General features: G+C 40.7%; 1 protein-coding gene across 1 annotated transcript in view; it reads right to left on the reverse strand.

Annotated features, from left to right (window-relative positions):
- Positions 1-19883, reverse strand: part of zgc:92275 (uncharacterized protein LOC436885 homolog) — a 31253-nt gene extending 11370 nt beyond the window's left edge. The window contains exons 1-4 of the mRNA XM_036588651.1: positions 19271-19883; positions 4232-4420; positions 2145-2323; positions 874-999 (exon numbers count right to left, since the gene is read on the reverse strand). Of these exons, the coding sequence (XP_036444544.1) occupies positions 874-999; positions 2145-2323; positions 4232-4420; positions 19271-19685 (909 nt within the window). The 5' untranslated portion in view covers positions 19686-19883. The remainder of the gene's footprint in view (positions 1-873; positions 1000-2144; positions 2324-4231; positions 4421-19270) is intronic.
- Positions 19884-20927: the final 1044 nt, after the last annotated feature.

Consider the following 20927-nt stretch of genomic DNA (forward strand, 5'->3'; position numbering starts at 1 on the left):
TTATGTCAACAGAATTTCGTGTTTCATTTGGCAATAATTATTTTATTCATGTGGAAATGATGTAGAGAGTCGGGTCAAGTAAATCCACTGCATTACATCTTTCAGTGTAAATTTAAAGGCATAAAAAAAACCTTTGAAAAATGTTGCTTCTTCAGTTTTGCACTAGAGATATGAGGCTAACATTGCTAACAAATACTAGAAGTCAGTAGTCACCCAAAAATTCTCTGGAACTACATTCAAGTCTTCATTAAGGTCACACAGAATCATCAGTGTGGTTTAGGACACATTATGACTCACTGTGAACTATAAAAACTTTGTAGCTGAACATCGTGGGCAGCAATTTTAAACCAAGAGGTGACCACTGGTTTCTGGTGTTGGCTTCTAGGTGACCACTGGCTTCAAGCCTCATAGCTCTAGCTTAAAAGTGAAGAAGCAAAAAACATCAAATGTGTCTCGGCTGGTCTACTATATTTAGGCTAAATTAGTGGAAAACTTTTCGCCGAGCCACTTTTTTAAGAATATAAACGTTGAACCTGTTTAAATGGGCTGGCACTGTGTCAGTGTGGATTGAATCAAAAAGAAACTTTTGAGCACAAGCGGGATTGGAATGTACAAATCATAGTGATGGTATCACAGTGAGTCATTAAGCAAATGGTATGAATTTCCTCATATTATTTCGATATCCGTAGGATGTGCAGTTAAAACGGACGATGTGAACATTTCATTTTCGAAAAACAGACGTCTCTGTAGTGGATGGAGGCACCCAGTTAGGAAAAGTACAGTAATCAGTGTGTATTCCTGGAAGAAAAGCCTGCAGGCCTTGTGGCATCCAGGAAGAAGTAGGATCTACAGCTGGCCCACAGTGATGCTCACCTTCCAGTCATGGCGAATAAACTCCCAGGTTTTACTGTTGGTGTAGCGCAAATCCACTCCACTCACAATGCCTGGAGTGTGGAGATGGGCCAGGTGAGCGATGTCTGCAGCGTTTTCAGGGATTTCCTGCAGGTAAATAAATGCAGATGTTACTGTCACCTTCATTCGCATTTTTACACACCTAATATTAAAAGACTCATATCCTACTCATTATCTGTTTTTCTTGTATCTTATTTTTGTCCCTAAAGTCCACTTAGGACATCTATGTAGTTTTATGTACTAACATAAAACACACAAAATTCATTTTAACATTACTTTTGATGAACTTTAGGAACGGTGCATTTCAGAAAAGTGAGGAAAATGCAGTTTTCCGTGACATCGGCCCCTCAGTGCACATAAGATAAGATAAAAAGGTAACTATTGTGATAATTAATGGACAAGGTTAACACAAAAAGACAGACACACACTGTTATTGTTCAAAGAAGGACAATTTTGATTGTCTTTGTTCACTATAAGATTTAAAATTGACAGATTTATTGAGTCAGAAGAAAGAAAAGATGCTAAAATATGGTCCAGCTGGATGTTTAGGTCTCAAATGCAAAATCAACATTATACTGATGAAGATATGATGACAATAGTAGATAATTCACTCACGTCCTCAGAAGAAGCCAAGTTTGACTGAATTCTCTTTCAACGTGTTTGCAATCTTCAGGTTCTCTCCACTCTGGGAAGGGGTCCAAAGCACAACCCAGACTACAAAATGCTTTCCCACCAGAGAGGTCACTAAACCCCAAAACCTCTGCAGTGTAGCTTTTTTTTAACTGAAAGCTTAATTTTTATGGTTTCAGAGTGATGAATCACACTTCTCCATCTGTCAGTCTGATGGACGAGTCTGGGTTTGGCGAATGCCAGGAGAACATCACCTGCCTGACTGCAATGTGCCAGCTGTAAAGTTTGGTGGAGGAGGGATGATGATATGGGGTTGTTTTTCAGGGGTTGGTCTAGAACCCTTAGTTCCAGAGAAGGGAAATCTTAATGTTTCAGCACCAAGACATTTCGGGCAATTCTATGCTTCTAACTTTGTGGGAACAGTTTGGGGAAGAACCTTTTCTGTTCCAGCATGACTGAGCCCCAGTGCACAAAGCAAGGTCCATAAAGGCCTGACTGGGTGAGTTTGGTGTGGAAGAACTTGACTGTCCCAATACTTTTGTCCATGTAGTGTATAAAGGTTGTTTTATGAACGTCATACCCCCCCCCAGCCTCAGCAGTACCTCTATGTGTGCATTGATGAAGTGCTCTGTTCGTCCACGGTACACCCACTCTCCCCGGCTGATCTCTCTCTGCTCTGGAACTTTCCAGCCTGGCTGCTCTCCGTCACAGTGGAACCACACCAGCACCTGCCCGTTGACCTCACAGCTCGGCCAGCAGCGCACCTTAGCAAACTCAGGAACTGACCATGCAATTAAAAGATACCATTTTACACGCCGGAATATAGACAGAAAAAATAGTCACATCAGTTAGTAACTAACAAAAATATACAATATCTTTATATATATATATATATATAAAATAAAATATATAATTTATATATATATCAGTAGTTCAATGTTTTTTTAATATCTGTCTTTGTATGCGTTTTATTTAACTATAATGCCCTCTACAAATATTGGCACCCCTGGTATTTATGAGCAAAATGAGCTGTAACAAATATTCTTAACTACTTACCCTTTTTAACCTTTGATTCTAAATAACAGCAAAAAATCTAACCTTTATTTAAGGTATAATGATTGAATGAAAAAACTAAATCTTGTCATGAAATAAATATTTTTCGTAAATCTGTGTGCCACAGTTATGGCACCCCTATAAATTCATGAGTGAAATATGAATAAAGTATATTCACAGTCATATTTTACGTTGACCTGAGCATTTAGAAATGCTTAAATGGTCAGCCATGACTTCATGTTTCACTGGGGAATATTAGATGAAACAAAGGTCAAATTCCCTCAGTCCATCACTATGAGAAAGACCAGAAAATACATTAATGATGTGCGAAAAAAGGTTGATGAGCTGCACAAATCAGGAAATGCCTCAACACAAATCACTAAACAGTTGAAAATGCCCATTTCCAACATCAGGGCAATAATTAAGAAGCTGAATACAACTGGATATGTTAAGAATCTGGCAGGAATAGGATGTATGTCTATATTGACTGCACACACAGTGAGGAGGATGGTCCAAGTGGAAAAAAATCCAAGGATATTCGGACACATGGTATCACAGACTCTATCAAGTACCAGCAGAAATAAAATGAAAACCTGACTCTCTCAGCCAGGAAGCTTAACTGGGCCATAGTTTGGATCTTCCGACAGGACAATGATTCATAGCACTACTTAAAACCTACACAAACATGACCTAAACATCATAGAAAACCTGTGTGATGAGCTAAAGTGGCGAGTCCACAGTGTGGACCTCAGAATCTGAAGGATCTGGAGAGGTTCTATATGGAGGAATGGACTCAGATCACTTGCCATGAGTTCTCCAGTCTCATTAAGCATCATATGAGAACACTCAGAGCTGTTATGTTTGCAAAGGGAGGGTGCACAAAGTATTGAATGAAGAGGTGTCAACAATCGTGGCACACACAGATTTGAGAAAAATACTGATTTCCTGATAAGATGTAGCTTTTTTCAGTTGTTGTACTTCAAGTAAAAGTTAGATTTTTGTTAATATTTTGAATGAAATATCAAAAGGATAATCAACAAAGAATGTTTTTTACAGCCTGTTTTGCACATGTTTACCAGGGGTGCCAATATTTGTGGAGGTTGCTGTGTGCATACTACGGTTCAAAAGTTTGTAGTGACTTGACACATTAATAACTTTTTTAGTATAATAATAACTTATTTTATATTATTTTATTTTGATATTGTAGATTTGTACATTATTTTATAATCATTTATAAAGAAAAATATTATAAAGACACCAGAATGTAGCTTTAGATGTTTTATTCAATTAATTATATATATAGTTTTTTATATATAATTTAGCATTGTATAAGAAGGTATTCAATGATAAATGATCAATTTATAGTAATTTCCTGCCTTCAGGTTTGATCACCACTTATAAAATATAAGGTATTTTGGAAATTAATTTTATTACAACTTCATTCTCAATTCTATACATCTACCTCAATCATTATGGAATCACCTACAATCTGTTTTTGTAGTTTTCTAAAAAGTTACTTGAAGTATAAGCAGTTCATGTCATACATTTATCTGCAACGAAACATGTTTTATATTGTTATACTGTTCTATCTATCAACAAGATGTCAATAGTGTGGACTGACAGTGTGATCTCTTACCTTTCTCAGCATACGGAATCCTGACACACTTCCCATCCTCTCCACGGAACTGCCACCCATGGAAGGGGCATTCGATACAGCTGCCCACCACTCTGCCCCCAACAGCCAGATTGGCTCCCAGGTGGGGGCAGTAGGCATCCACCACATACGCCTTCCCATCCTGACCACGGAACACAGCCACCTGCTCACCTGAGGATACAAACAGGGCATTTACAGGACCTGAGGTCACTCAAACGTCTACAAACATGATGGATATCATCATCAGTAATCTTCACAGAACATCCATAACGGAAAGCGATGCCGTCTTGGTGAGACTAAAGCAGTGCCTAAAATGATCTGAAGAGGGAGGCATTTTGCAAATGATAACTGCTTCCTGAAAGACATAACCAGCCACTGTACAGGTAGACCAAAACACAGAGATTAAAAACTGAAGATAAATATATGAAAATTAATACTAATTATACTCAACAGCAACTCAGATGTAAATATCACTTTGTGAGTGAGTGACCGTATAGTGCCCAATCCTGGTGCTGCAGAGTTTAGGTGCAACCCTAATCAAACACCACTGACCCAGGTCATGAGGATCTTCAGCAGTATCTGAATATCAGAGCCAGCTGTGTTGGATCTGAACTCTACACGGTGGTAAATCTCCAGGTCCCTGATTGGGCAGCCCTGCTGAATATGATCCACTTGCCATAGTGTGTCTTTCTGTGTCCATACTGTTCAGGCTTTAAGAGGGAGGAGCCAAACAAGCCTAAAGTATCAATGGGTAGTGAATTTATGCTGCTGAAGGTTCCTTAAAGGTTCCATGGAGAAAAGAGAACAGATTATGAGTCGTCTGTTAGTGCCATACTAAACGCACAGGGGCTGAACTGATTTAGGTCAGCTTTGAATCTGGGACAGGAACGAGGAGACTGGCTGAATGAGAGAGAGGGAGAGAGAGAGTGAGAGACAGGGAGAGACAGAGAATGAGCGAGAATGAAAGTGAGTGAATGGGGAGAGGGCAAGGGAAAGAAGAGACAAGAAGAAGTAGATAAAGAAGGGGAAGAGAGAGGAGAGAGAGCTTTGAATCTGGAAAAAGACTGAGGAGAATAAATGAGAGGGAGGGAAACAGAGAGAGCAAATAAAAGAGAGTTAACGAGGGGAAATAAATTAATAGAGAATAACATTCTAAACTGTGAATGGGTATGAATGTTCTTGTCTCTAGAATGGTGTGAATGGGGGGACCACAAAAGAGGAGAAGATTGTAGAATGAAGTAAAAGGGGAAGGGTATTCTAGATCAGTGTGAAAGGTGAGAACATGAACAGTGGAAATACGGAGAGCATTGTAGAACAGTGTGAATGGGGAAGAATATTCTAGAACAATGTTAATAGGGAGAGCATTGCAGAACAGTGTGAATGGGGAAGAATATTCTAGATCAGTATGAATGGAAAGAACATTCTAGAACAGTGGGAATGAGGGAAAACATTCTAGAAGAGTGTGAATGGAACAGAATATTCTAGAACTATGTTAACAGGGAGAGCATTGTAGACCAGTGTGAATGGGGAAGAATATTCTAGATCAGTGGGAATGAGGGAAAACATTCTAGAACAGCGTGAATGGAACAGAATATTCTAGAAGAGTGTGAATTTGCATGAATGGAAAGAACAACAGTGGGAATGAGGGGAAAACATTCTAGAACCATGTGAATGGAACAGAACAGTGTTCAAAAACCATGTTACTGGTGAGAGCATTCTAAAACAGTGTGAATGGAAGCAGTATTCAAGAACAGTGTAAATAAGGAGAACACACTAGAACAGTGTGAATGGAACAGAGTATTCTAGAACAGTGTGAATGGGACAGAATAATCTAGGACAGTCTAAATGGGGGGAACATTTTTGCATTCTAGAATAGCGTGAATGGGGAAGAGTATTCTAGACCCGTGTGAATGAAGAGAACATTCTAGAACAATGTGAATGGAGGCAACATTCTAGTATAGTGTGAATAGGGGAGGACATTCTAGAACTGTGTGAATGGGGAGAACATTCTAGAGCAGAGCTGCCCAAAGTAGACCTGTTTGATTGTTTGATTTAGCCAATAGAAAGAAACCAATGAATGTAATAAAACAAAATTTATCTTCACTGAAAAACATACTTTTTACATCGTTCTGTCTTTTTGGCCGTCTGCCCATCACAAACTCTGGGTTCAACTCAGTGGCCTGTAGCAGTTTGCTATTCAGCCAGTAAGCACCATTATAACTCTCAATACTGACCCTTCACAACACTGTGACCTACATTCTGTCCGCTGACAGGCTGCTCCTGCTGGGGACAAAGTCGAGGCATCTCGATCGATAGCTATGATTTCACTGCTTAGACACTAATTAAATAACATTTGCCAGCAAGTGGACTTTGAGTGCTATAAAATATTAACCATGGTATAAGCAAACCATCCCTGACAGTGAGTTCAGCAGGTGTGTAAAGCCTGTTGTTGCTGAGAGCTGACTGAGCGCCCTTGATTGCTTCACAGGGCCAACAGCAGAGGTCAGCAACCCAAATGTTAACAAGAGCCATTTTGTCTCAACAAAAATCAAACCACCTTGGGAGTCTCAGCATTTTATGTCCATTTTATTGAAGTTACCATCTTGGCTGTAAATATGTCTTAATATGTGCTAGCTAATGTACCAGTATAGACTAAAATATATAATATGAATGAAAATACAGACTCACTTTGCTCTGCTTTAAGCTTTAGCTCAGCTATAGTCACTTTTCTCACATCTCTGGCAGGAAACTTTTCCACAAGAGTAGAATACTTTCTTGTGAAACGTCTCTCAATATTCAACTTTTTACGAGGCTGAAGTCGCTTCTCATTCGCCAGCTCCTTGTTCGAACTGCCAGAATGGAACTGCTGCACCATTTAAGGTGGAACGGAAAAAATCTAAGGAGAAGCTGATGAAAGAGAAACTGACTTCAGCTCTGTGACTTTTTAGTGTTTGACAGTTTCTTGTTGCAGATTAAACGTATCAGGAAACCAGCTAAGTACGTATAAATGCAAATAAGTCAGTTTGTCTCCAATTTATCGATGTTCATTTTACATTTTTCTCTTTGCCGTTTCGTTAGCTACTAGCTAGGTGAGATTGATGTCTGCATTGCTATGGTGACCAGCAGTCTGCGCACCAACCTTCAGGGTTAAAGAATTAGCAGTTCTACATTAACTCCAGCATTTAAGACCATTTATTAAAATGGTTTTAAAACTGTGTTGAACGATCAGCAGAGCTTTATTTTACTGTTTACTATTTTATTTTTACCTAAACATCTAATTCTGCTTTGGAGCCGCAACAGGGCAGTAAAAGAGCTGCATGTTGCCGACCCCTGGCCTGCAGAATAAAAACCCTGTATTTATCCATACTCTTTTACTTAAATATGACTACCCGAAGCTGCATTAGGTACTATGCAATATTTTAAGAGGCAGTTTTGTTTTTGTTGGTTTGTGCTGTCATTTACTGTAATATTGTTCATGTTTGACACACTTCATTGCCTATATTTATAGCATAGACATGTGCTGGAATGATCGTTTGATTTGTTTATTTTGAACACCTTAAAGGGCAATTCCACTGATTTTTCAAAATTCCTCTTTAGATTAAGATGTAAACAAAGTCATTCAGAGGCGTTTGATGTGAAATGTTCTGTTTGAGACAAACTTACTTAGAATTGTTCACAGTGGTGGTGATAGGAATCAGACAAGTGAAGAGTTTCATGCCTCTAAGAACTTTCCCACAGATTGTTATTAGAATAAATGGTTATGAGTACGCTACCTGATGTCTGAGGCATTGTTTTGCCATATCTTTAAAAATACTTTCATGGCAGAGATGGTACATGCACCTTGCTGTACGACAAAACGGATGCCAAAGAAAAAAACTTTTTTCAGGTTATCAATTTTTATCATTATCAACATAACATAACTCAGATGACACATGTAGGTTCACTGATCATTCTGGATAACACAATGCACCTACAACACATCTTCTCCACAAGGCAACATTTCACACCAAACCACCCTAATGACTGTGAAAACTTTTTCAATTTGAAGGGGAATTCTACCAATTTGTTAAATTTCCTGCATAATTAAACACTTAAAATGTAAACAAAGTCATTCAGAGCACTCCACTGCACCACTGTAGAGAAACAGAGTCAGAGTTGATCACAGTGGTGGACAATAGGAACCAGACATTGAGTTTAATGCCTCTATAAGCTCCTTCACAGAAAGCTATTATATAAAATGGTTATAAATACACTGCCTGATAACTGAGACATTGTTTTATGATAGTTTTGAGATACGGTTTTGGTTTAAAATGTCCATTTAAAAAATTTATCATGGTGTAACGATGCATGCATGGAGTTGTAAGGCAAACAGACCCAAAGAAAACTTTTTTTTTTGTTTTACCATCATCAACATTACATATGGTAACATCTGTTCACTCTAAACCTCAGTCTCAGTCATAACTGCTCACTCTCTGTCCTGGTCTTTGCCTTTTTCTTGGTTTCCCAGTGCCATGTGTTTTTGTTTGTCTGCCATGTGCCTTTGCTTTCTTGTGACATATGCCTTTGTTGTTGTTTTGGTCTGTCTCCTCCTTGGTCCTGCCCCCTTGTTGCCTGCTCCACCTGCATATAGTCTGTAGTAGGGCTGGGCGATAAAACGAAAACGATAAGTATCGCGATACAACTTTTCCTCGATAGAGCGCTAAGACAGGTTCGATAAATGTTCGATATAATACACCACTCTCACACTTCCACGTTTTAGCGAAAGCCCTGGTGGCGTTTTCTACTGCAAGGAAAGCGACACTACTCTGCTGTCGCCAGACGAGGGCGCACTTCCGAGTTTTTCGACTTGATTAGAGAGGGAGAGGGCCACGAGTAAAAAAAGGGTCGCCAAATATACTTTAGCAATAGCTGAAACGCGGAGTTATACAGTCCCTGTCTGAGTGGATGTTATCGGCGATCTGTTCTCCTGTGACCGAGTGTGAGTGACGAGGTCAATGGTGTAACTGTACTGCCCTACGGTGAACTCACCTCTTTCCGTGCATCCTAACAACTTTAGCGGTGTTAAATCACGTCTGCAGCGCCGTGTTACAGCGCCAAACCGTCATATTTTAGTATTAGTGCATTCTCGAGCAACGAAAGTTAAAGAAAGAAGTGGGTTCATGTTCGAAAGTAAACCGAGGAAGCTGTGAGGCACTGGAGAGCAGGAGAGCGCTATCTCTCCAGGCTAGCTGTTTTTAGCTGCTGGCTAACTTGAAGCAGCGCTCCGGCAAAACACGGTGAATTGATGATACGGTAGATCAAACAAGACACAAAATCACCGCTTTCAGTTTAAACATACCTAAAAGGAGGACTCTGTGACTGGTGTGAGAGATTCACACTGCAGATAATGCTTTTACACAGCGAGCGTCAGATATACTGCGGTTCACCCCTTAAACTACCACGATAGCATAGAGAAACCCAGTCGTCTAGCTGGTGTCTGAATACTGTGATATGCGCTGACATGGATGTGGTAGGAGTGACAGCAGTGACCTACCGAACCGAGTTGACGTTGTTGAGAAACTAAAGAGTTTAGCTCTGTTGTTGGCCACTTGTTTAGCGTTTGTAACGGGGTAGCCGAGCGCTCGACACCAGACCGCTAAAAATAATCTGTTTTCTTTCTTAAATCATGACTATTACAAAAATTGCAGCTGTGCTTTTCCAGCTGATAAAAACAGCTCAGACGCTTTCTCCCACTCTTCCATGACAGATTAGTGAAATGCTCCACTGTTTAGTGAGTGTTTGTCATGATTGGACCATAAGTGATAGTTTAAAACCACAGTTAACCCCCCAGGAGCAAAATCAGCCTTCAAACGTGAAAGAAATCATGATTTGACATTTATCACGATATGTATCGATATCGAACGATATGAATTTTGTTTATCGTGATAACGTTTTTGGCCATATCGCCCAGCTCTAGTCCTCTTATTAGTCTCAGGTGTTTCTTGTTTCCCCTCAGTGTATTTATACCCCTCTGTTTGCTCAGTCCCTTTGTCTTGCATTGTCTATATACCCTGTTGCTGTTTCTCTGTAGGTTTTGTTTTACTTTTTGTTTCTTCATGGATTTATCTTTGCTACAATCCTTTGCTACTGAGTTTCTGGACTCTGATTAATCTAAGTCTGATTTAAATAAAAGCAACTCACACTTGCAGCCCGCCTCATCACTTCCAACGTTACACATATAAAACTCAGAGGTCATGTGTAGATTCACTGGTGGTTTTTTAGAGTAAATAAAATGGCTATAATTGTGGTTTAACATTGTCTCTACCTCCTTTCCTTCCTTCCTTCCTGTTTTACTCAATTCTCTCCCTAATCATCAACTGCAGCGAGATCTCTCCACCACACGATGCTACCAAGCCGGGAGGGGGAACACTATCATGAACACCATCATACCAAGACACATGAAGCACCATCATATCTTTTTAAACTGCTACAAAAACAACATCATTGGACAGCTCAACACGCTTGCAGGAGAACACTAACTTCTAATTCTATTACATCGCAGTGAGAATGAAGGAAAACACCTGCGTTGGCTCACATCATGCTGAGTGATGGGGAGAAAGGAAGCCACCCACACATGGCTGGGGCATCACCAGGGATTGAATCTCCTGACGATCGGGCCAACACTTACACGGTTATACCATTTGTAAACAACGGGTTGAGCAAAAGAAAATCAAGTCAGAGAAAATCATCATAGCTGCACAATCTTAATAATCTAAATTTTAAGATCTAAATACTTCAATCTGCATAAGGAATGACACACTCTCTCTCTCTCAGCAGTCCTGGCTCTCTCCAGCTCCTGTTCCACACGTTCCACTGAAACAGGGACATAACACAGGTGAAGATTTGCTGACTCAGGGAGTTCAATATGCCCTCACTGCCAAGAACACTGCTAATATGAAAAAACGCACTGGCCTTTAGGTTCAGTCAATGCATAAGATAAAGGCAGAAGAAAGCCTGGTGTAGTTTCTTTTGAAAAGGAAAGAAGGGGACAACACTACTAGCAATACAAGACACTTACATGTAATTATCATATAGTTAACCTAAGGTTATTAATACATTTTTACATTTTACTGTGCAAAGTACACTGGTGAAGGCATCCATCCTGCCTCAGTCCTAACAACTGTTAACTATGATACTGATGTTTAAAAGGGTGATTCCCTCAGTTTTCATTAAATGGTTGAGAAACAAGGTCATTCAGAGTGGTTCGGTGTGAAAGGCTCCGTTCTAGAGAAACGTACCGAGTCAGAATTGTTCACAGTGGTGGGGACAGGAACCTGAAGAGTTTAATGCCTTTAGAAAGTGATTACATGAAATGTTCATGAATTCACTGACAAAGACATTGTTTCATGATAATATTAAGAAGCTTTTGTCCTAAAACATATTTTTTTGAGAGTCTGAAGAGTCTCTAAAAGCAGCTTCACAGACAGTTATTACACGAAATGGTATGATATCAATGCACTGTTGATCTCTTACAACAATTTTGAGAAGGTTTTAGCCTAAAACATATTTTAATACGTTCATGACAGGGAGGTAAAATAGTCCCTAAGGAAAACAAAGGAGCCCCCAAAGACTGCGGACGCAGTGGGTAGCGCTGTCGCCTCATAGCAAGAGGGCCTAGGTTCAATTCCCTGGTCACTTGACCAAGGTTGTTTCTGTGTGGAGTTTGCATGTTCTCCCTGTGTTTCTGTGGGTTTCCTCCCAAAGACATGTAGTCAGGCTGACTGGAGATGCTATATTGCCCCTAGGTGTGTGTGTGTGTGTGTGTGAGAATGTATATGTCTGTGCGTTTGCCCTCTGATGGACTGGTGACCTGTCCAGGGTGTTTCCTGCCTTCTGCCCAATGAGCGGTGGGATAGACTCCAGCAATCCAGGAGGACAAGCGGCTTAGATAGTGTGTGTGTGGATTTAAATTTATTTTACCATCAACAACATTACATAAAACGACTAGGTTCACTGGTGGTATTGGGTAGTAAATAAAATGGCTATATTTGTAGTAGACATTGTGTAGATATTGTGACTCTTGGTTCCTTTTCACAACCACTCTGATAGTCTGTATACAACACTGTATACAAATAACATCACTCAATTTCATAACATTTAAGAATAAAAATGCCAAAAAAGCGTTCTTTGTGGTTCTTCTACAGCAGAGGTCACTAATAGGTGGATCGCGGTCCGAGTTCAGACCCAGATGCTGTCCTGTGCAGACCTGGACCTTTAACCGATAAATTATGGAGAATTATTTCATTTTGACGGGGTGGTCCTATTTCAATCGGCGTAACTTTTCTAGCCTTTATGGTTTCGCTTTAACGGCCCGGGAAACTCACAGACCAATCGCATGCATTGTACTTATCACACGTGACGCTACTCAGCGAATCAGATCTGTGCATTACGATGAGCACTGAGACTCGAGTCGAGAAAGTGAGTCAGAGGGAAGTTATTTTACATTTCCTGCTCTAAAAAGAGAAAACTGACAATAAATATTGTTGAAATATGACTGAATTTTACTTTATTTGATTTGACATTCAGTTGCTGACTGTATAAGATGTTGATATACCTACTAGGCTACTTCAGTAAACAGTATATGGCACTGAATCATGATGCAAGTTAGACATTATGATGTTCCGGACCTTTGTTTGAGGAAATTTTCTCTAACTGGACCTTATTGAATTTTCTTAAATGCCCCTGGCATAGAAGAACCACTTTGGCTCCTTAATAAACCTTTCAATGGATAGTTTCCTAAAAGAATCTTTTCAGTAGACAATATGTGCACGTGTGAAGAAGGTTTTTCAGTTTAAAGAACTTCCATACAATGTAAAGGTTCTATACCAAACAAAGGAACCACACTTCCAAGCCAAGAACCTTTACTTTTAAAAGTGTACCTGAATGAGAGTGGAGACATTATAGTGAATGAGATGTTCTCCAGAGGCAGTCTAAAGTGACTTAATTAAGCCACACAGGTGCCTCATGCTGTTGGAGTGACCTGTGCTTAGAAGAATAATTTTTATTAATGCACAGCGTGAAACTGATTTAGATTGCGTCCCTGTATCGAGATGTTTCATGGAGCATCCTGGCCGCTAGCCAGGCCTTCTCAAAGGTCATCAAGTTGAGATACACACAGGGACATCTGAACAATCGTTTCTAAGCGGTCAAGACCTGTCAGAGTGCCCTTAAGACAAAACAACAAAGGTGGTTTGTTTGAAGTTTTCACTGAAAGGCTAAAGGGGTTTGTAACACGATAAGGTCGTTCTCTTGTAGCAACCTGGCTGAGCCACGGTTACCCACATTAAACACAACAAAAAAAACAGCAGGCAGGGTAACTAAAGACGCCGAACTGCCTTAGTGACAAGATTCAAACCCAAACTGCTTAATCCTCAACATTCAGCACAGAGGTTACAGCCGGTCAGAGATGCAGCAGTATAAGCAATACTGTTTGGGTGCCATAGCTCAGCAGTTCTTTACCGCAGTCCAGAGGGACCCCGCACTGCTCAGGTGTGATTTTTTCTTGATTTGGATACATACACTGATAAAAGTGAGACACTGAACTGTTGTACAATTTACAAAATCCATAATTTGAATCAATAGGGTGGGGTCTCATAGTGTGTTTATCACAATAGAACACAGCCATATGAAAATGTTTGAACACCCTCAGTCAAATTATGTGTTTTGTTGATTTTCTAAGAGAAAATAGTCCATATACTGGCTTTTACTTGTATTTTATATTTCCCCTGAGGTCTACATAAAACATTTGTGTGGTTTTATGTACTAAAATGAGTACTAAAATTCATTTTTCATGACCAATGTCCAACCTCTCTTTTACCTTATATTTCATTTTTAAACAGGCTTTTTGTTATTGTGCCTTTAAAACTGGTATATTGCTGTTGTCGGAACAAAACCTCGTATCTCCAAAATTATAACTTTACAGGAGAAAGAAAAAACCTGCTGTACTTTTGATGTAAGTCAATGGAACCAGACATCTTTCCAAGTCATTTTAGGCTGTATCATTTAGTCCATTCATTGTGTAATTTACACACAATGTAAAGGGCAACAGGGATTTTCAAATTATGTCGAAAACCGAAAAACGTCAAAAATGGAGATACAAGGTTTTCTTCCGACAACAGCGATACGTAAATGATCCCTGTTCTGATTGACCACTCTGTGTTGCAGGTCATCCAAAAAGCAGTCCGGGCTAAAACACTCCTTATAACCTCAGAATGAAGAGGTGGAGATAAGCTTCCGTGAATGCACTGGATTCTGTGACAGCTCAAACTAAGTAAATTAAATAGGGGCTGTATTTGCAGCGCAGTGTCCATATATGCACTGGGGGAATAAATAGCATATTTTGAAACTCCTGTGTTTCAAAAATGTAGAGAAAAATTGTTTTTCTGTAACATGGGCCCTTTAACACATTGATTCATTTCATCAGCCAAGTGAGAATTCATGAGCTAAATGCGCTAAAACAGGCAGAATTGTGGTCCTCCAGGGAGTTTAGTGCTCCTGCCTCATACAGTATTAAAGGCACCAGTTAGACATCAGGCACTTCATGCTCTTGAAGCTAATTATTTGCATGTAATGAGGGCATTCATTAGTGAGCTGAAAATCTAAGACTGCCACCAAGTCCTCATTCTTTACCTACATCTAAACAAACATGACAAAGTGCCCTGCATTGAGGGAAATATGGCTAAGAAGATACAGCCATATCTACTGTCTAACTAGTGAACACACACCACTTGCCCGGGGCGGTGAGAAGCCCTATCCATAGCGCTGGGGGAGCAGTTGGGGGTTAGGTGCCTTGATCAAGGGCACTTCAGTCACGTACTGTCGGCTCAGGGGATCAAACCGGCGGCCTTCCGGTCACAGGGCTGGTTCCCTGACCTCCACTGTACCATAATCCATTGAAATGATATTTTCAAAGTTGTGTTGACTCCACAAACCCCATCTCGTCTCCAGGCTTCTTTTTTATTGTTCTGTTTTAAAACATTAGGTTACAAAAATGAACAATTACGAACTTGTCCACTTGGAAAAACATATTAAAGGTTCACAGTTGGACCTTAAATCCACTGTTGTACCATTGAGGTTACATTTAAATTGTTTGTACCTTGATGAATGTAGAATGTACTCGCACAGAACCTTTATTTCTAACCTTGTAGTTACTAAATAATAAGCCTTAGGACGTAATAAGCTTAGGATTTTAAAGGGAAACTGTTTTTCTAAATTTTTGCACATTTTAAATCATTAAGATGTGAACAGATTCAGAGTGGTTTGTTGTGAAATGTCCCGTTCTAGAGAAACGTACAGAGTCAAAATTGTTCACAGTGGTGGTGATAGGAACCAGACATCTGAAAAGTTGTCTCCAAAAACTCCCTCACAGAAAGCTTTTACATAAATATGCTGCCTGATTCCAAAGACATTGTTTCACGATAATTTTGAGAAGCTTCTGTCCTGAAACATATTTTAATATCTTTTCACAGCAAAGAGGTACATGCAGGATGTTGTAAGGCAATAGTGCCCAAAAGACACCTTTGTTTCAGATTTACAACTATTTTACTATCACCAACCCATAAAACTCAAAGAGTCTGGTCATTCTGGACAGTAAAAAAAGGCTATATTTTATTTATACCCCAGTTCCTATCACCAACATTGTTTCCTAATGGGATAAAGAATTTTTGCATATTGTCACTGTCTAAAGGAAAATGGTTTACAGGAGAATGCAAAAACATTCTTTATTTTCAATGCTAGTCAACGTCAAGAGATTTTATTCCAAGCCATTCTGGAGCATTTCTATCAGTCCAGTCATTATGAAACTTTCACACAATGTAAGGGACACCTGCCGTGTTCAAACGATGTGGAAAAGTGAAAGTCGAGATACATGTTTTCCTATGGACAGCAATGATATGTCAATAACGGGAATAAATACGCCTTCTCAGCGTTTCCTCCATCACCAGTGGAATCAATGCAGAGCAGCTAGCATCCATTACTGAACTGACCTGAAAAAGGCAGATGGCTTCATCACTGTGTGAGGAGAGCTATTTTTATACCAGATCCACACACTCAGCTTAGATGCAGAACCACAATGTGAGGAGGGATATGCTTACCACCTCAAATGATGCAGCTCCTATTTGGGACATAGACGAGAAAGCTGCCTAATCTAATAGTAACCACAGGGGGAATTGATAGAAACATGATTCTGTGAGGCATTAGGGAAGCAAATGGGATATTTTCAGGGATGTACACCGATTATGATCACCTCCTTGTTTCTACGCTCATTGTCCATTTTATCAGCTCCACTTACTATATAGGTGCACTTTGTAGTTCTACAGTTACAGACTGTAGTCCATCTGTTTCTCTGATACTTTGTTAGCCCCCTTTTACCCTGTTCTTCAGTGGACAGGACCCCATGGACCCTCACAGAGCAGGTACTATTTGGGTGGTGGATCATTCTCAGCACTGCAGTAACACTGATGTGGGGGCGAGGTGTTAGTTTGTGTTGCGCTGGTCTGAGTGGATCAGACACAGCAGTGCTGCTGGAGTTTTTAAACACCTCAGTGTCACTGCTGGACTGAGAATAGTCCACCAACCAAAAATATCCAGTCAACAGCGTCCTGTGACCACTGATGAAGGACTAGAGGATTACCAACACAAACTGTGCAGCAGCAGATGAGCTATCGTCTCTGACTTTACATCTACAAGGTGGACTGACAAGGTAGGAGTGTGTAATAGAGTGGACAGTGAGTGGACACAGTGTTTATAAACTCCAGCAGCACTGTTGTGTCTGATCCACTCAGACCAGCACAACACACACTAACACACCACCACCACGTCAGTGTTATTGCAGTGCTGAGAATGCTCCACCACCCAAATAGTACCTGCTCTGTGAGGGTCCATGGGGGTCCTGACCACTGAAGAACAGGGTAAAAGGGGGCTAACAAAGTATGCAGAGAAACAGATGGACTACAGTCTTTAACTGTAGAACTACAAAGTGCACCTAGTGCACATAGTACCAAAAAAGGCCCAAACACCCACACACAAGACAAAAGAAAGCACACTGATAGAACAAGAAGAGACCTCAGACTAGGGCTGAAAGATTAAGCATTTTTATACTGAAGACAAAATTTGAAAGAGTGCAATTTTAAAACCACAAGAGCTTTAATTATTAACAACATCATAAATTTTAAGTGGGGAAATTAATAGCATGAAGCTTGTGAACTGCTTGTAGATGAGTTACACTAATCTAAAGCAACCAAGCACCCAACATAATCACAACTAACTGGCAGCAACTGGGAGAAATCGAGCTTCGAGCAAGAAAAAGTGGATATCGCTGCTGTTGAAAACCTTGTATCTCTATTTTTGTCGTTTTTCTGTTACCCTTTACAGTGTGTGTAAATTTCATGAAGAATGGACCAAAACAGCCCAAAATGACTTGGAAAAACGTCTGGTTCCATTGACTTACATTAAAACTAAAGTAGATTTTTTCCTTCTCCTGCAAAGTTATCATTTTGGAGATACAAGGTTTTCTTCCGACAACAGCGATACGCTGGTCTTCTTGGACAAAATAACAGGACTGGAGCCTATTTCATAGAAAATGATTGCAATTTAAACCGCAGTCACAGTATTAGTCTGAAAAATCCCAATTAGATGTTTTTGTCAAAAACTGTTCAGCCCTATCTCTGACTAAAGTCTGACTGTTGAGCCATTTAAATGACTAAATTTAATATTAACACATTGTATCCCAGCGCCCGCGACCCACAAGGATAAGCAGCTTACAAAATGTGTGTGTGTGTATCCCAGCGTGAAAACATAAATTAGTACTAAGATATATATATATATATATATATATGTATATGTATGTGATGTGACCTGAATTAAAAGTGAATGGGTTTGAATTTTGATGGACTATTTTGCCAAAAATTGTCCCACATTACCTACATTCACCATAACATTTAGGCTAAATGTCTCTATGTCATCTAAAATAGTGTCCCTCCTGAAGAACAACTTTACAGTACTTTTCCCTTCCAACCCAAATCACACATTCCTGATTTAGCTATGCAAGTACTTCCAAAGTCAATTGTTTTTGAGTTGGATCATGTGTAGTGGATAAGAGCTGAAGGTAAACTCTGCAGGAAGGAATGTCCAAAAGTATCCAGACACCCGATGTAATTAGAGAATTAATCTACTTTAATGTGCTTTAATGTTCACCTGTTAGTGACATAGATGTTCAACTGTGTACATACAATTTTTTACTGAGCAATAGAATCTGGGAGCCTCAGACGAGTCTAAGGTCACCGTGCCCACTGCCAAGTGCTGGCTATTCTCCAATGAACACAGTTCCACTGCTCCACAGTCCAATACTGGGCTAAGGGACAATGGAACTGCATTCTCTGGAGTGATGGGACTCTATCCAGTACTTTTGGGATGAGTTGGAGCGATCCAGAACTGATTATCCAACATCAGTACCTGACCTCACTAATGCTCTTGTGGCTGTATGCAATCAGATCCTCACAGCAATGTTGCACAGAAATGCTGCAAGGTGTCTATAAACTTTTGGATAGATAGTGCAGATATCTAGGAGCAGGGTGAATATGTTGTGGAAGGAAGTGCTGATGATGGTTAGGTGGACCTGATAACTACACTCTTAATAAAGATGGTTCTTCAAGGGTTCTTTAGTAAAGGTAATGGTTCTATAAAGAACCATGAGTTCTATATAGAACCATTTCATGCTTAAATGTTTTTTGCATGGTGAAATGCAGTAGCAGAACCCATTTAGGCGCCATATAGAACCATTTTCAAAGAGGTTCTATATTGAAGCATATACAACACATTCTCCATCAACCCGAAGAACCATTTCACCATGCAAAGAACTACTGAAGCATGAAACGGTTCTATATTAAACTCGTGGTTCTAAATAGAACCATTCCCTTTACTAAAGAACCCTTGAAGAACCATCTTATTTCAAAGTGTAGCACTACTATGCGTCCCGTTAGTTACCCAGCACTGTGACGCTCCTCACGTCGCCTCTCTCCAGCATGTGGGAGTCCAAAACCCGGTACCATCCGTTGGGGTAGACCGGAGGAAGCTCTCCGGTCTTCCGTCGCCGCCTCACCTCGTTTGCCGCCCGGGCTCTGGAGCGACCGTCCTCGGCCACGTAGCCCACGTCCTCCGGGCTCCGCAGCAGCTCCAGTGGGGCGAAGAACAGACGGTACAGCCAGCCGGCTGCCAGGAGGAGCACCCCGGCCACGAGGCACGCCGCAGCCCGCGCTGGAGCTCCGGCCAGCCCGGTCTTTCTCCATAGCTCTGGGTATCCGAAGTCCCACGGGTCAAACACAAGGAGGAGGGCGGCGGCCAGGACGAGGACAGCCACCGAGAGCAGCTTCCAGAGCAGTGAGTTGCCAGAAAGATCCATTGGTTGTTTTTAGGCTTGTTAGCAATGCGCAGCTCAGACCAGGCGACTCGGACGGTCACGGTCACCAAAGCAGCTCACCATCTTCCTGCCGCTGTTTATAAACCAGGCTGTTTGCGTACGTGCGTCTCCAAAGGCTGCATCGGAGATGCCTTCGTGGGAGGTAAACCTCTCCAACAGCATCCATCTGCGACCTGCAAGACCTGCAGGACACGCCCACTATTCAGCACGCCTGCTCCACAAACATCAACAGTCCTTCAGTCATGTATTGTCTCACCTTTTATTAACCCTCCTATTATCTTTATGGTCAGTTTGATTCCATTCAGTGTTTAACGTCTCTAAATAAATGATTGACCTCGTTGTTTTGCAAAGAAACAAAGTAACTGACCCAAACTTGGGTAATGATTTTAATTATATTCATTTTCTTGAGGTTTATATTGCTGGGGTCAAACTGACCACAAGGATGAAGACGTTAGTGGGTCATTCTGCATTTGGAGTGGAAATTCAGTTGGATACATTATTAAAAAAAATCATCCCAAATTCATCCCAAAACGAAATAATCTTAATATGTCTGTTAACATCTCCTATCATCATACACCAATGGAGTTTTTAAACACCTCAGTGTCACTGCTGGACTGAGAATCGTCCACCAACCAAAAATATCCAGCCAACAGTGTCCTGTAGGCAGCGTCCTGTGACCACTGATGAAGGTCTAGAGGATGACCAACACAAACTCTGCAGTAGCAGATGACTTTACATCTACAAGGTGGACTGACAAGGTAGGAATGTCTAATAGAGTGGACAGTGAGTGGACACAGTGTTTAAAAACTCCAGCAGCTCTAGTCTTTCATCAGTGGTCACAGGACGCTGTTGGCTGGATATTTTTGGTTGGTGGACTATTCTCAGTCCAGCAGTGACACTGAGGTGTTTAAAAACTCCAGCAGCACTGCTGTGTCTGATCCATTCAGACCAGCGCAACACACACTAACACACCACCACCACGTCAGTTACTGCAGTGCTGAGAATGATCCACCACCTAAATAGTACCTGCTCTGTGAGGGTCCATGGGGGTCCTGACCACTGAAGAACAGGGTAAAAGGGGGCTAACAAAGTATGCAGAGAAACAGATGGACTACAGTCTGTAACTGTAGAGCTACAAAGTGCACCTATATAGTAAGTGGAGCTGATAAAATGGACAATGAGTGTAGAAACAAGGAGGTGGTCATAATTTTATGCCTGATCGGT

The sequence above is a fragment of the Colossoma macropomum genome, unplaced genomic scaffold (genome assembly GCF_904425465.1).
Source record: "Colossoma macropomum unplaced genomic scaffold, Colossoma_macropomum, whole genome shotgun sequence".
Classification (NCBI taxonomy): Eukaryota; Metazoa; Chordata; class Actinopteri; order Characiformes; family Serrasalmidae; genus Colossoma; species Colossoma macropomum.